We start from the raw sequence: 17,645 nt of genomic DNA on the forward strand, positions 1-17,645 counted from the left end.
CAAAAATGTAATATAATCTATTTCATATTGATAAAAGGATAAGAGAAATACCTGAAAGAATAATCTTAAAAACAAACCCAAAGTGCCATTTCAGTGAATGAGGAAAAGCTGAATTATTCAACAAGTAGTGTTAGGATGCCTGACCAACCTCTCGTTAGGAAAAAAACAAAAAAGCTTCAATCTTATTTTATGCCTTGTATCAATAAATAAAATAAAACTTCCTTATCATGCAACATTCACATTTCATCAAAGAATAGTTTATGGAACTAGTAAAGATTTCATTTAACATAGGCTTACAAACCTGTTTGTAAATTTAACACCATTCTTCTGGATATCTACGGTACTGAAATTTTTATTATTACGAAGGACTTTTTCTTCCTTACACGTTACTCGGAAATAATAGCCAAACTGTGTGCTGGAATCCAGTTTAATCTGTTTGCCAGGATCTAAGCCTTCATGATCAGGAAAAAAAGAAAGAGTAAGTCATAGATATGTACAGCCATTTTAAATATAAGTGTTTAAAATAATTAAATCTAAATAGTGAAAAAATATACTTTTATCATTTACATGACAGCATACTGGAAATTATTAATACTATCTGACTGGGAAAGATGCAAATCCTACTTCACTCAAAAAACTACATGAATTAAGGATATCTATAAAATATTTAAATCCCCCTTTTAATGTTAGCCTGTGATGTGGAGCCCGTTCTGGGTAAACCCATCCAAGGATGCAGGGCACCAGCAGTGGGGTAGCTCAGTGTTTCAGATGCTGTGGGCTTGAGGGTAGGTAAGGTATGGTGGTTACCGTTGAGGAGTTTTGCTGAAGGTTCTTTAGTTAACCAAAGCCTTTCCCTGGAACTAATGTAGAGTATAATTAAAGAAAACAAATACACTTTCCAAAGAAAAATGTGAGACTCTGAGATTGACAACGAAGCTCTAGAAAAACACTAGGCCACGTACTCTGTTAAGTGTAGGGAGCATCACAAAAAAGGCAATGATCAATCAGCTAGACTATGCACCTAAGATTTTTTAATTTTTACGCTTGTCCTCTCCTCATTCGATCATCAATGTGATCTTTAGACCCCAAACCAGAAGAGAGAGATAGTATCTTAAAACTTAAATAAATTTATTTGCTGAAGCACGACTATGGAGTACTAGAAACAGCAAACAACTAAAGCCAGATCTCACCTGACCAGGGAGGACAGACATAAAGAGGCCATGGAGAGATCTATACAATGAGGATGGTAAATTTCAATATCCTTCAAGCCAAAGATTAAATCTAGGATCAAGTTCATATATGAACTCTTCATGGAAACCATTTTTTAAAAATTTTTTATGTGTTGGTATGGGCATATACAGGGGGCTTCCCAGGTGGCGCAGTGGTAAAGAATCTGCCTGCCAATGCAGGAGACGCAAGAGATGCAGGTTTGATCCCTGGGTCAGGAAGATTCTCTGGAGAAAGAAATGGCAACCCTCTCCATTATTTCTGCCTGGAAAATTCCATGGACTGAGGAGCCTGGTGGACTATAGTCCAGGGGGTTGCAAAGAGTCAGACATGACTGAGCACACATGGGCATATACTGGAGTGATACTGCTCGGAGGGGTCTTCTAATATGCTAAGATTTATTCATTTAACATAAAAGTCAAAGATGCTCATTACAAAGAGGTTTATACATTCAGAGGAAGACAGAACAAAACAGTGTGAGACTAATTAGGGAATAAGCTAGGGAATTTAAAACAATTAATTTTTAAAGTTGATATTAATGAAGTGCTTGGGAACCCCAAAGCCCAATCAATGAACTATTCCTAATAGAATTAGGCTTACAGAGGGAGTGTCACTTAAAACAGGTCTTACTTAAAAGATGCTGCAAGGGCAATATGGGGTCAATCATTTGGCAGGGATGTGGGGTCATCCTGGGATTAGAGACAGTGGTTAAGAGATGAATCTGAAGGGGAGGCCAGGCCCCAGATGTAAAGAATCCTGTATGTAAACTTTACCTGACTGTAATTTTAGTCAGTAGAAAACAGGGCTTGCACTTTAAACAAGAAAGTGGCATGATCAACTGTGTCTTCTAGCTCGTGTGGATACTATGTAGACAAAAGAATTATTCAAACTTTCAACGACCCATTCTTACCTAGATCTCTAGCTGCACTTATTAATGTTGACTGCATCTTCTTTTCTAAGTCATCCATTATTTCTCTTAATTCACTCAAGTTAGGATCAAATGAAGGTTTTACAAGGAATTCATGGTTTTCCACCTAAAAACAGAGCAAAGAGTAGCCAAATTTTATCAGTGATGGATAAAGATGGAAGTGATGAAATTCTTTGCTTATTTAAAATTCACTAATGTTTTGAGTTAAATGATTCACTATCTATAAGTTATTCAGTCACAACTGTAAAGGAGTTTTTATTGATTAACAGATGTAAAGAGTTCTATTTATTAGGAGCTGAGACCTCTAGATACACAAAGAATTATTCATATGAAACAGCCTAGTGCTAATGATGCTTTTACCACTAACAGTATACATTATTTTTATCTATATTTTTCCCTAAACAATGTTTAGACTGTAACAGAATGATTTTTGCCCAAACCAAGGATCTATCTTAGGAATTTCGGAAAGTCAGCCTCTTGAAATCCTTTTTTGAAACAAAACAAAATGACTAAAACTTGAGCAGACAAAATTATGAAAGACTATTTTTTTTTAAAAAAGAATGAAGTCTATCCACACATATAATAACTATTAAAAAGACCCAATTTCATATAAAAATATGAGTCAGTTTTCTAAAATGAGGAAATTTTTAAAAATTCAGTATGTGAGATTGATATAAATTCCTAATTACTATCCATTTAATCAGAGCATACCTTCTTCACATACCAAAATTGAACACAAGAATGAGGAAATAAAATATTACAGAAAACTAGCAAAAAAGAGAATAAAACATTTATCAAATAACTTTCTCCAATTTAAACCAACAAAAGATTTTATTATATACTAAAATTTTAAATTTCAAACAAAACTAACTTTTTTAAAAGCGAAAGATTTGTAAAAACAGCTTTGCAAAACATAAAAATGTAAAGGTTGACATTTTCTTTTATAAAAAGGCACTTGTTTGCATGTATGAGAAAAACATCAAGTCATTAACTGGGCAAGTATAAAATATACAACTCACAGATGAGAAAATAAGTAGTAAACTAAAGCCATAGAAAATGCTAAAGCTCCATAAAAATAAAAGGCATGAATACTTAAGCACCCTTAAGATATTATTCTACAGCTTTTTTTTTTTTTTTTTAGGAAAAAGAAACCTACTTCCAAATACTAATGAGGCTACAGTGAAATTAGTATACTCATTCGTTTCTGGTGAGAATCTAAATTGCTATAACCTTAAAAAAACAAAAAAAGCAATATGCAACAAGACTCAAGAGATATTTGTTATACTCTGACATAGCAATTCTACTCCTAGAAATTCAATCTAAGGAAATAATACAACAGAAGCAAACAACACATGGATGAATAAGATCTCTACAGATTTATGTTATAAGGCCTGGAAATAATAGAACTCACAATATTTGCACAATGGTACATCAATAGAATATTATACAGATATTTAAATAGACAATGGAGATGATTTACAAACAAGGACCAAGATTTATGATAACTCCAAGGGAAAAATTAATGCTACAATGGTGGATTGACAGTGTTACAGAACTGCCTTCTTCCAACAAAACTTAAGAGAAGTGATGCTGAGCCAGGCTAAATTCCTATCCTCATTCCCACCTTTCAGAAATCCATTGGTGAGTCAACAAAACCCTGAGAAAGCTCACTTAATAATCCCAATCTGGAGAGAAGACCCAAATGAAGCAACGGAAAGTAATGACTGAGCTCTAACTTACTAAACAGTATTAGGCCACACCCCGAGATGGAGTGCCCTTTGGTAATGCTGTACTCCTCCCAAACAATGGTTAAGAAAATATACCACCGAACTAAGTGTTCTAACTTAGAACTGAAGTATTCCAACGAACATAACACAATGACTTCTATGAGTTGTTTTCATATCATCAGCCACTTAGTACCAGAAACACACACAGCTATTACCCTAGACTACACAACAGGAAATATTAATAGAACAAAATAAATCCAGGCTTAGAACTCCAAAATGGTATAAAATATCAAGAAAAAAAATTTAAAAAAAGGAAAGGAAAATCAGATCCTAGCAGTATCACTAAAGTAAAAATAAATACAAATAATACACAAATAAATATACAAATAAAAAAAACTGGCTTAAGACTCAACATTCAAAAAATGAAGATCACAGCATCTGGTCCCATCACTTCATGGCAAGTAGAAGAGGGAAAAAGTGGAAACAGTGGCAGATTTTATTTTCTTGGGTTCCAAAATCACTATAGATGGTGACGGCAGCCATGAAATTAAAAGACGCTTGCTCCTTGGAAGAAAACCTATGACAAACCTAGACAGCATATTAAAGAGCAGAGACAACACTTTTCTGACAAAGATCCATAGAGTCAAAGCTATGGTTTCTCCAGTAGTCATGTATGGATGTGAGAGTCGGACCATTAAGAAGGCTGAGTGCCAAAGAATCGATGCTTTTGAATTGTGGTGCTGGAGAAGATTCTTGACAGTCCCTTGGATTGCAAGATCAAACCAGCCAATCCTAAAGGAAATGAACCCTGAATATTCATTGGAAGGACTGATGCTGAAGCTGAAGTTCCAGTACTCTGACCACCTGATTTGAGGAGCTGACTCAGTGGAAAGACCCTGATACTGGGAAAGATTGAGAGCAAGGGGAGAAGGGGACAAGAGAGAATTAGATAGTTGGATGGCAGCACTGACCCAATGGACCTGAGTCTGAACAAACTCTGGGAGATAGTGATGGACAGGGTAGCCTGGCGTGCTGCAGTCCATGCAGTTGTAAAGAGTTGGACATGACTTAAGGACTTAACAACAAATAGATATAACACAACAGCGAAGAGATACTGTTGAATCAAATTACTTGTACTGACATAGAGGAAAAGACTTGATATAATCAGAGACAATTCACAAGACAGAGATTAAAGTAATTAGAGAGGAGGAAAAAAATATAAGGAAGACACTAGAAATCTTCAAAAACAAAAGCAAAAACTCCACTATCCTAGAAATACTAGATAAAATATTACAAGCATTTTTTTCAACTACGTTTATAGTTAAGAGAAAACTAGATACCTGAGCTCCTACAAAGTAGAGTCATTCCCCAGCATAAAGCAGGCCACAGGGCCATTTTAAAAACTTACCTCACGAGAAATGGTAACAATTAGAGAAACCTGCAGCTTGGGCCCTGGGAAAGGGAAAGTGGGGGCAGAATCTCCTCTCTGACAATGTGTGACCAAAACCCTGCCTTTACTATATACAGAGTAGGTGAAGTGAAGTCGCTCAGTCATGTCTGACTCTTTGCGACCCCGTGGACTGTAGCCTACCAGGCTCCTCCATCCATGGATTTTCCAGGAAGTAGGTAACTATTAATAGTTTGGACCTACTGTATACAGCACAGGGAACTCTACTCAATGCTCTGTGATGACCTACATGGGAAAAGAACCTGACAAAGAGTGGATACATGTATGAAGTGAAGTGAAAGTTGCTCAGTGGGATCTGACTCTTTGCGACCCCATGGACTATACAGTTCATGGAATTCTCCAGGCCAGAATACTGGAGTGGGTAGCCTTTCCCTTCTCCAGGGGATCTTCCCAACCCAGGAATCGAACTGGGTCTCCCGAATTGCAGGAGGATCCTATACCAGCTAAGCCACAAGGGAAGCCCAGGAATACTGGAGTGGGTAGCCTATCCCTTTCTCCAGTGGATCTTCCTGACCTAGGAATCCAACCAGGGTCTCCGGCATTGCAGGCAGATTCTTTACCAACTGAGCCATCAGGGAAGCCCAGATATATGTATATGTAGAACTAATTCACTTTGCTGCAGAGCAGAAATTAACACAACACTGTACATCAACTATGCTCCAATTCAAACTAATTTAAATAAACAAATAAATGCCTCCACTTGGATTGGGATCTCAAATGTCTGCTACTTATCTTAGCAATGCAAAAGGCTGCTGGTTGTGGCCATTTTTTCTATGATCCCCTCCTTCTACAGTGATAGAACTGACAATTTTTCATAAGACATGTTAACTACTAAGAACAAACACTACATTTTCCAGTTTCCCTTGCAGCTGGTGTGAGCATAAAATTAAATTCTGACCAAAAGACTGAGCAGAAATGATGTGTACCATTTCCAGAACGTGACCTCCACTTCCCTCTTTGTCCTTTGCCATTGGCTGGAATAAAGATAAGGAAGTAAGCAATCCTGGATCTTGAAGGAGAAGTAAAGGAGAAGACAGGCTACAGAGATAGTGAGCCTGCCCTGCCAACCCTGTGTTGCTATGCCCACACAGTCATGATAGAAAATTAAACCCCTATCCTATTAAAGCCATTGTTATTTATTTGAGGTTTCTTTTTCAGCAGCTAAGTCTTTGCCAGCAGCCTAATCTTTGCCCAAACAAATGTACAGCAGCTAAGTCTTTGCCAGCAGCCTAATCTTTGCCCAAACAAATGTAGAAAGCTCCAGACTGAGAAATTAACTTAAAAGTGTTCCTGGGCTAATTACATTTGTAGGGTATAAAGCAAAGGCAAATTTTATCTGAGGGGATATATGATTTGCCTGTATAACTTGCACAGGAGGAACCCAGATAAATGAGTACTATCTAAACATACATAACAGACAAGGAAACAAGACACCATGAGTAAGAGACTCAAAACAATAACAACAAATGACAGCAGAAAGAAGACAAGGAGAAGATTTAAACCCAAGAAATTTTAGAGATGGAATATTAAATATATTTAAAACATTTAAAGAATGAGAATAGAACACGTGAGCAAAGAACAAGATATTACTTAAAAAAAGAGTAGACAGACTTAGAAGTGAACCAAACAACTTTTATAAATGAAAAATATAATGATTATTTTTTTAAAATGGACTGTTAAACTACACACCAGAGTTGACAAATTAGACTATCTGAAGTAATCACAAAGCAAGCAGCACAGACACATGCAGAAAAAGAATATAAGAGGCCAACACATTTCTAGTCATAGCATTAGAAAAAGAGAATGAAGAAATACAGTATTCGAGGAGATAATGACTAATAACTTTTCAGAACTGATAAAAGACAAGAATTTTCTGATTAAGAAAATGAAGCAAAAAAAAAAAAAAAAAAGAAAATGCAGCAAATCCAAATAACGCAGAAAAAGAATGTAAGAGGCCAACACATGTCTAATCACAGCATTAGAAAAAGAGAATGAAGAAATATAGTATTTGAGGAGATAATGACTAATAACTTTTCAGAACTGATAAAAGACAAGAATTTTCTGATTAAGAAAATGCAGCAAATCCAAACAGGAAAAAAGAAAGAAACCCACTTTTGGACACAGAGTAGTAAAAGGAGCCAACATCTGGAAACAAGATGGGTAAACAACACAATGGTGCAAGCCAAAGGACAGTGCAACACAATTTCACAGAAACTGAAGAAAAGCAGCTGTCAGTGTGAAATTGTACACTCAGTTAAAATATACTTCAAGAACAACTTAACCCTGTATTTCACCCTTGCTCTTGCACTGTCCTTTGGCTTGCACTATTTTGTTGTTTATCCATTTGTTTCCAGATATTGACTCCCTTAACTACACTGTGTCTAAAACTGGGTTACAACAAACAAAATCTGACTAACAGCCCCCCAGCCAATAAAGGAATGCCTAAAGAATATCCAGGAAGAAGGAATGAACAGCAATGAAAATGATAAGCATACAGGTAAATCTAAACCTAACACTGACTACAAACAGTGGAAATCTAAGGAGCATAAAGATAGAAATAAAATATCAGCCAATAATGAAGATATGTAATCTGATCTAAGGTAGTCTAAGGTCCTGATATTTGAGGGGAGATTTAAGAAGATGCTGACAGGTTTTTCACTTTGATGAGCTATGTATACACACACACACAAAAAAAAAAGTTTGTGAATAATTTCAAACCAGTGCATGTTTGATAGAATGGAGGAGGAGCATGAGAGGAAACAAATGGGAATTTTTAAAATCCAATCAATATAAAAGAAAGAGTGGGTAAGGGGAACCAGGAAGAATAGGGATCACAAAATAATTTGGTAGAAATAAATCCAAACTGCCCCTTAAAAAAGAGATCATCAAATTAAACTTTGAAATAAATGCATCTATAAGTTTTACCTAAACCAAAAGAACTCACAAAGGATTGAAAAAGATATACTATGTAAAAAAACAAAAAATAAGGATGGGTATTGCTTTATTATCAGACAAAATATATCTAAGGCAAAAAACATTACATAATAATAGGATTACTATTATCAAAGTGTCCCTAAAGATTCAATTCACTGCAAAAAAAAAATAACAGCTCTGTGCCTTGAAAACGTAAGAAGCAAAATTTCTTCACATTTCTCTTAGTAACTCAGCAGATTAAAAGTGAGCAAGTATCCAGACAATGTGAACCAAACAACTAAAGTTTTATTTAATGGACATATAGAAAACTCTGCAACCAAATTAGGGAGCATTTATAATCCACGAATACATGGAGAATTTTATGAAATTGACACATACCAAGCTTATAAATTTAAAAACTATTTCTAAGCAAACGACAAATCAAAGAACAAGTGATGATGGGAATAAAAGACTCAAAACTGAGTAAGAAATTATACCTCTCAAAACATATGGGATGCATTCAGCTAAAACAACACATAGAAAAGTATAATCTTAATTGCTTACTAAAAAAGGCTGGAAAAACAGAGGCTGAAAGACATCAAAAATAGATGAAATATATACGTAAGACTGGAAATTAATGAAAAACAAAACAACCCAAAGGAACAAGGAGGATTTAAATGTCAAAAGTTGGTCCTCTAAAATAAACAGGCTATGCAAAGGATGGAATATCAGAGGCACAAATTATATTAGAAATAAACAGGAACTCTACCTGCAAATACAGCAGTGCTTTTAAAAATAATAAGCAATAGTTTTGGAAGTTTTGGCCACAGCAATCAGAGCAGAAAAAGAAGTAAAAAGAATCCAGACAGGAAAAGAAGTGAAACTCTCGCTGTTTGCAGATGACATGATCCTCTACATAGAAAACCCTAAAGACTCTACCAGAAAATTACTAGAGCTAATCAATGAATATAGTAAAGTTGCAGGATATAAAATTAACACACAGAAATCCCTTGCATTCCTATACACTACCAATGAGAAAACAGAAAGAGAAATTAAGGAAACAATATCATTCACCATTGCAACAAAAAGAATAAAATACTTAGGAGTATATCTACCTAAAGAAACAAAAGACCTATACATAGAAAACTATAAAACACTGATGAAAGAAATCAAAGAGGACACAAACAGATGGAGAAATATACCGTGTTCATGGATTGGAAGAATCAATATTGTGAAAATGAGTATACTATCCAAAGCAATCTATAGATTCAATGCAATCCCTATCAAGCTACCAACGGTATTTTTCACAGAACTAGAACAAATAATTTCACAATTTGTATGGAAATACAAAAAACCTCAAATAGCCAAAGCAATCTTGAGAAAGAAGAATGGAACTGGAGGAATCAACGTGCCTGACTTCAGGCTCTACTACAAAGCCACAGTCATCAAGACAGTATGGTACTGGCACAAAGACAAAATATAGATCAATGGAACAAAATAGAAAGCCCAGAGATAAATCCACGTACCTACGGACACCTTATCTTTGACAAAGGAGGCAAGAATATACAATGGAAAAAGGACTACCTCTTTAACAAGTGGTGCTGGGAAAACTGGTCAACCACTTGTAAAAGAATGAAACTAGTTCTAACACCATACACAAAAATAAACTCAAAATGGATTAAAGATCTAAATGTAAGACCAGAAACTATAAAACTCCTAGAGGAGAACATAGGCAAAACACTCTCCGACATAAATCACAGCAGGATCCTCTATGACCCACCTCCCAGAATATTGGAAATAAAAGCAAAAATAAACAAATGGGACCTAACTATACTTAAGAGCTTTTGCACAACAAAGGAAACTATAAGCAAGGTGAAAAGACAACCTTCAGATTGAGAGAAAATAATAGCAAACGAAGCAACAGACAAAGGACTAATCTCAAAAATATACAAGCAACTCCTGCAGCTCAATTCCAGAAAAATAAATGACCCAATCAAAAAATGGGCCAAAGAACTAAACAGACATTTCTCCAAAGAAGACATACAGATGGCTAACAAACACATGAAAAGATGCTCAACATCACTCATTATCAGAGAAATGCAAATCAAAACCTCAATGAGGTACCATTACACACCAGTCAGGATGGCTGCTATCCAAAAGTCTACAAGCAATAAATGCTGGAGAGGGTGTGGAGAAAAGGGAACCCTCTTACACTGTTGGTGGGAATGCAAACTAGTACAGCCACTATGGAGAACAGTGTGGAGATTCCTTAAAAAACTGGAAATCGAACTGCCATATGACCCAGAAATCCCACTCCTGGGCATACACACCAAGGAAACCAGATCTGAAAGAGGCACGTGCACCCCAATGTTCATCGCAGCACTGTTTATAATAGCCAGGACATGGAAGCAACCTAGATGCCCATCAGCAGACAAATGGATACGGAAGCTGTGGTACATAAACACTATGGAATATTACTCAGCCATTAAAAAGAATTCATTTGAATCAGTTCTAATGAGATGGATGAACCTGGAGCCCATTATATAGAGTGAAGTAAGCCAGAAAGATAAAGACCAATACAGTATACTAACGCATATATATGGAATTTAAAAAGATGGTAATGATAACCCTATATGCAAAACAGAAAAAGAGACACAGATGTACAGAACAGACTTTTAGACTCTGTGGGAGAAGGCAAGGGTGGGATGTTCAGAGAGAACAGCATTGAAACAAGTATACTATCAAGGGTGAAACAGATCACCAGCCCAGGATGGATGCATGAGACAAGTGCTCAGGGCTGGTGCACTGGGAAGACCCAGAGGGATGGGATGGAGAGGGAGGTGGGAAGGGGGATCGGGATGGGGAACACATGTAAATCCATGGCTGATTCATGTCAATGTATGGCAAAAACCACTACAATATTGTAAAGTAATTAGCCTCCAACTAATAAAAATAAATGGAAAAAATAAATAAATAAATAAAGCAAAAAAATAATAATAAAAAAAATAAAAATAATAAGCAATCACTATGAACAACTTTTGGCAATTGAAAAACTCAGAAACATATGTCTCCTAGAAAAAGGTTTTAGTATTCAGAATATAAATAGAATTCATAACTCAATGAGCTTCCCTGGTGGCTCAGATGGTAAAGAGTCTGCCTGCAGTGCAGGAGACCCGGGTTCAATCCCTGGGTTGGGAATATCCCCTGGAGAAGGAAATGGCAACCCACTCCAGTATTCTTGCCTGGAAAATCCCACGGACAGAGGAGCCTGGCTGGCTACAGACCACAGGGTCGCAAAGAGTTGGACACAACTGAGGGAACATGTCCCATCCATAATTCAACAACAGAAAGACAAATATCCCAATTTAAAAATGAGCAAAAAAAATAAATAAAAAAAATAAATAAAAATGAGCAAAAAATCTGAATAGACATTTCTCCAATGTTTACCTTCAGATACTAGGGAAATGCAAATCAAAACCATGTTTTGGACAAAGAGGGACATACCCTAGTCCTGTGTTTTTTAAAGTACAACTATAAGAAAAAATGCCAATAGGTTCTGACAGTTAATTCTAGGTGGGAGAATAATACTTCCCTTTTTTGTATTTCTTTCTCATTTCTAAGTATAAAAACTTTAAAGTATACTGCATATAAATGCAGTATCTTTATAACTTCTATATACTCTGCAATGATATAGCTGTATCAGGACTATTCAACTGTGGCTTATTAAAAATGATTTCAATTTTTTGTCCCAGTATTTTCAATAAAAATTTATCTAAAGTCATTACTTTTCCAACAGTAGATGAAATATCAGTAAGGAGTATATGTGAAAACTAAGATTCAAAGATAAAATGGTCCAAATACATATAGACAGGTTTAAAAATTTCATACATCCCACTCAATCATACATTGTTTACTTTTTGTGAAAAATCATTGTTATTTTTGAACCCTGCTTTATAGTGGTTTTGCTCTACATTTACTTCAAAAACAGGAAATCATTTCATAAAATTTATGGAAAGCAGCCACAAAAACAACTGATGCATTTATATAAAAAGCTAAGCCTAGGGAAAGATAAAAAGTAACCCAACCATTCACATAAATGACTGCTCCCCTCATCACATGAATTTCTAAGTGCACAGCTAGAAAATGTGAAATCATACATAAAACGACTGATATTCTCTTGAGGTTTTCTCAAAGTGGTTCTGAGTCATGTAACTGAAATGCCTAAACTCATCACAAATATTCACAATGACAGTGAAGGGTTGAAATCACCTTATAACCCAAGCTAAGTTTAAAAGTTTGTAACTGAGAATAAAGAAGATATACTAAGTCACCTCCCTAGAGACTCTAGACAGGCTTTAACTAGGAATCTGATTTATTTGAAAGACAGTATCATACTATAAAACAGTAAAGTCTACAGATACAGGGCAGAATCTTAGGAGACACTCCTGGTGGTCTTACAACAGTAACTCCGCTTCTTCCTCCTCCCAGCAGAGCTCTTACTTTGTGAACCTCCAGCTAGAGAAATAACGTACCCTTGGTGACCTTAGGCCCATCATCACATTCTGTTTCTCTGGCCACACTCACTGCTTAAACAGTCCCATCAAGGCAAACTGCAGGACTCTTTCTTGGAATATGGCATGAACTTCTACTGGTAGGTAGCCATCTTAGAGCCAAAAGAGAAACCAGCCTTAGGTTAAAATTTAAATCATAAAAAAATAGAAAAGATCAAGAAATGAGGTTCTTTGGATGGGCTCACAGAGCTTCTGAATAAAAGCAACTCTATGAGCCAAGATGTACTGAGTTTACATTACCTGCAAAAAAAATAGGAGTCCTAACTGATATTAAGTTTAACCTCAAATTATTTACTCAGAAAAAAAAAAAAAGGAAATCCACAACTCACATCTTACTGGCAAAGAACTTAATGTTGAAAGGGTTCACAATATGTCACTGTGGCATAAAAATTATACTGAGACAAAAGTACAAGAGCAGACCTTGTTGCTGAGCCCCGTTATTTCCGTAACAGCAGAGCACCCCCAAAGAACTCAATTGTTGTTAAGTCCTCTCTTACAGAGTTTCACAGCCAGGGAAGTCAAAACTATTGTATCTTCCATGTGTTCTCCAAAGAGCTCACTCATCTTCCCTAAAAGCCATTTGTTTTCCAGTAAGTGCCATTTCTCCCTCTCCTCCTTCCCTATTAAGATAGGATGTAAGTCCCAAATCCTAACAGTTTCCTTGATTAATATTTTTCTGTGAACTCAAAATCTGTGCTCTTGCTCATCTGGTATTGCAGTACTTGGATGCAATCTCAAAACCGACAGAATGATCTTGGTTTGCTTCCAAGGCACACCATTCAATATCACAATAATCCAAGTCTATGTCCCAACCACTAATGCTGAAGAAGCTGAAGTTGAATGGTTCTATGAAGACCTACAAGAACTTCTAGAAGTAATACCAAAAAATGATATCCTTTTCATCACAGGGGACTGGACTGCAAAAGTAGGAAGTCAAGAGATACTTGGAGTAACAGGCAAGTTTGGCCTTGGAGTACAAAATGAAGTAGGGCATAGGCTAACAGAGTTTTGCCAAGAGAACGCACTGGTCATAGCAAACATCCTCTTCCAACAGCACAAGAGTCGACTCTACACATGGACATCACCAAATAGTCAATACCGAAATCAGATTGATTCTTTGCAGCTAAAGATGGAGATGCTCTATACAATCAGGAAAAACAAGACCGGGAGCTGACTGTGGCTCACATCATGAGCTCCTTATTGCCAAATTCAGACTTAAATTGAAGAAAGTAGGGAAAACCACCAGACCATTCAGGTATGACCTAAATCTAATCCTTTACAATTGATCATACGGTGGAAGTGACAAATAGATTCAAGGGACTAGATCTGATAGACAGAGTGCCTGAAGAATTATGGACAGAGGTTCGTAACACTGTTCAGGAGATGATGATCAAAACCATCCCAAAGAAAAAGAAATGCAAAAAGGCAAAATGGTTGTCTGAGGAGGGCTTACAAATAGCCAAGAAAAGAAGAGAAGTGAAAGGCAAAGGAGAAAAGGAAAGATATCCATCTGAATGCAGAGTTCTAAAGAAGAGCAAATAAAGATAAGAAAGCCTTTCCAAGTGAACAATGCAAATAAATAGAGGAAAACAATAGAATGAGAAAGACTTCAAGAGAGAGATCGCTTCAAGAAAATTAGAGATACCAAGGGAAAATTTCATGCAAAGATGGGCACAATTAAGGACAGAAACAGTATGGACTTAGAAGCAGAAGATATGAAGAAGAGGCGGCAAGATACACAGGACTACACAAAAAGATATGAATGACCCAGATAACCACGGTGGTGTGCTCACTCACTTCAGCCAGACATCCTGGAATGCGAAGTCAGGTGGGCCTTAGAAAGAAGCATCACTACAAACAAAGCTAGTGAGGGTGATGAGATTCCAGCTGTTTCAAATGATAAAGATGATGCTGTTAAAGTGCTTCATTCAATATGACAAAAATCTAGAAAACTCAGCAGTGGCCACAGGACTAGAAAAGGACAGACTTTATTTTGGGGGGGCTCCAAGATCACTGCAGATGGTGACTGCAGCCATGAAATTAAAAGACGCTTGTGCCTTGGAAGAAAAGTTATGAGCAACCTAGACAGCATATTAAAAAGCAGAGCCATTACCTTGCAGACAAAGGTCCATCTAGTCAAAGCTATGGTTTTTCCAGTAGTCATGTATGGATGTGACAGTTGGACTATAAAGAAAGCGGACCACCGAAACATTGATGGTTTTGAACTGTGGTGTTGGAGAAGACTTGGACTGCAAAGAGATCCAAACAGTCCATCCTAAAGGAAATCAGTCCTGAACATTCATTGGAAGGCCTGATGCTGAAGCTCCAATACTTTGGCCACCTGATGCAAAAAACTGACTCATTACAAAAGACCCTGATGCTGGGAAAGATTGAAGGCGGGAGGAGAAGGTGACGACAGAGGATGAGATGGTTGGATGGCATCACTGACTCAATGGACATGAGTTTGAGTAAATTCCAGGAGATGGTGATGGACAGGGAGGCCTGGCGTGCTGCAATCCATGGGGTCGCAAAGAGTAGGACACAACTGAGCGACTGAACTGAACTGAACCAAGAACTTCCAGATGTTTAAGCTGGATTTAGAAAAGGCAGAGGAACCAGAGATGAAATTGCCAATATCCGTTGGATCATAGAAAAAACAATTTCAGATAAATATCTACTTCTGCTTCACTGACTACACTAAAGCCTTTGATGGTGTGGATCACAACAAACTGTGGAAAATTCTGAAAGAGGTGGGAATACCAGAGCACCTTATTTGCCTCCTGCGAAACCTGTGTGCAGGTCAAGAAGCATCAGATAGAACGAGAAATGGAACAACAGACTGGTTCAAAATTGGGAAAGGAATATGTTTTCCTTTCCTAAGGCTGTATATTGTCACTTTGCTTATTTAACTTACATGTAGAGTACATCATACGAAATGCCAGGCTGAATGAAGCACAAGCTGGAATCAAGACTGCCAGGAGAAAAATCAGTAACTTCAGATATGCAAGTGACACCACCTTTATGGCAGAAAGCGAAGAAGAATTAAAGAGCCTCCTGATGAAAGTGAAAGAGGAGAGTGAAAAAGCTGGTTTAATACTCAACATTCAAAAAACTAAGATCATGGCATCCAGTCCTATCACTTCATGGCAAATAGATGGGGAGACAATGGAAACAATGACAGACTTTATTTTCTTGAGCTCCAAAATCACTGCAGATGGTGATTGCAGCCATGAAATTAAAAGACACTTGCTCCTTGGAAGAAAAGCTATGACAAACCTAGACAATGTATTAAAAAGCAAAGACAATAGTTTGCCAAGGTCCATATAATCAAAGCTATGGTTTTATCAGTAGTCATGTATGGATGTGAGAGTTGGACCATAAAGAAGGCTGAGCGCCAAAGAATTGATACTTTTGAATTTCTGAACTGTGGTGTTGGAGAAGACTCTTAGTCCCTTGGACTGCAAGGAAATCAAACTAGTTAATCCTAAAAGAAATCAATCCTGAATATTCATTGGAAGGACTGATGCTGAGGCTGAAGTTCCAATACTTTGGCCACCTGATGTGAAGAGCCAACTCATCGGAAAAGCCCTGATGCTGGGAAATATTGAAGGCAGGAGAAGGGGACGACAAAGGACAAGATGGTTGGATGGTATCACCGACTCAATGAACATGAGTTTGAGCAAGCTCTGGGAAATGGTGAAAGACAGAGAAGCCCGGAGTACTGTAGTCCATGGGGTTGCAAAGAGTTGGACACGACGGAGAGACTGAACGACAACAACAAACAGTGAACCCTTTAAAAGAAGACAAGTTTTTCTTCCCCTACAAAGTTAACTACTTAATATTCTATCTTCAGATTTAAAAACTGGGCTTGTCACATCTGAAGTATCAGCAATGAAATTAGGACAAATGACCTCTCTTTTTCCAGTCTATACCCAATTATTGTACTGTTTTCCTTTCTGACTCACTCTTCCAGACATTTATAAAATCTTTAAATGCTCTTCTGGCAGCATCATTCAAGAACTGACACTGACTACTATTTTACAGTCACAGCAAATTCAAGTTTAACAGGTATGTGTCAAGTATTTCAGATCAAAGTAAAAATCCTTAACCCACAATAAGGAAAATATAATGGAGCCAAAGAAAGAACACCAGCTATTAACACTGTTCATCTGAAAAAGAGGGAAGGAGAAAGATCAAAGATGGTAATTTTTGCCTTTGTATTTCTCTGTATCGTTTTGTTTCACTTGTTCTAATATTATATGTTCCATTTATAAGGAGTAAAACATCAAATAAAGAAAAGCACTTTACAAATTTGTATCCTGGTACTTTAAATATCTTTCTGGAAAACTATCCTCAAGAACACTAACCCCCAAATAAATGGAAAAGATTGCCCTGTCACTAAGAAATTATTCCAGAAAAGAAGCATTTATGCCTACACAGACACATATACAAACACACACAGTCTCACACACTCACATGCTCCTAAAATCCTCCTTCTCCCCCACACCTAAGGATGTGGCCTCACCTGTGACTGGGGAGAGTTGGATATTTGTAAACATTCCTTTAAATGAAAGAGAGTAAACGGGTAGATCTTGATGATCAACACCACTCTGACTAAAACAGAGAGATGGGGAAGCAAGAATTGAGCCTTTCCATGTCATTATAGATGTTTCCATACTTGAAAAAACCCTGAGGTCAGGCAAAGCTCTGCTAAAATACTACAGTTGATTCTGCCCTTTGTGGCCACCTTTATTAGAAACTTCTAAGCCACTACCTCCATGCATTAAAAATATTGTGGGTCTCAAACTTAA

At 36.9% G+C, this 17,645-nt stretch overlaps 1 protein-coding gene across 1 annotated transcript in view; it reads right to left on the bottom strand.

The window, feature by feature from the left end:
- MSH2 (mutS homolog 2) overlaps positions 1-17,645 on the bottom strand; it is a 76,780-nt gene that overhangs the window by 13,322 nt on the left and 45,813 nt on the right. Inside the window, exons 9-10 of the mRNA XM_043918077.1 lie at positions 2,138-2,261; positions 302-452 (exon numbers count right to left, since the gene is read on the bottom strand). Coding sequence (XP_043774012.1) covers positions 302-452; positions 2,138-2,261 — 275 coding nt within the window. The remainder of the gene's footprint in view (positions 1-301; positions 453-2,137; positions 2,262-17,645) is intronic.

The sequence above is a fragment of the Cervus elaphus genome, chromosome 11, assembly GCF_910594005.1.
Source record: "Cervus elaphus chromosome 11, mCerEla1.1, whole genome shotgun sequence".
NCBI lineage: Eukaryota > Metazoa > Chordata > Mammalia > Artiodactyla > Cervidae > Cervus > Cervus elaphus.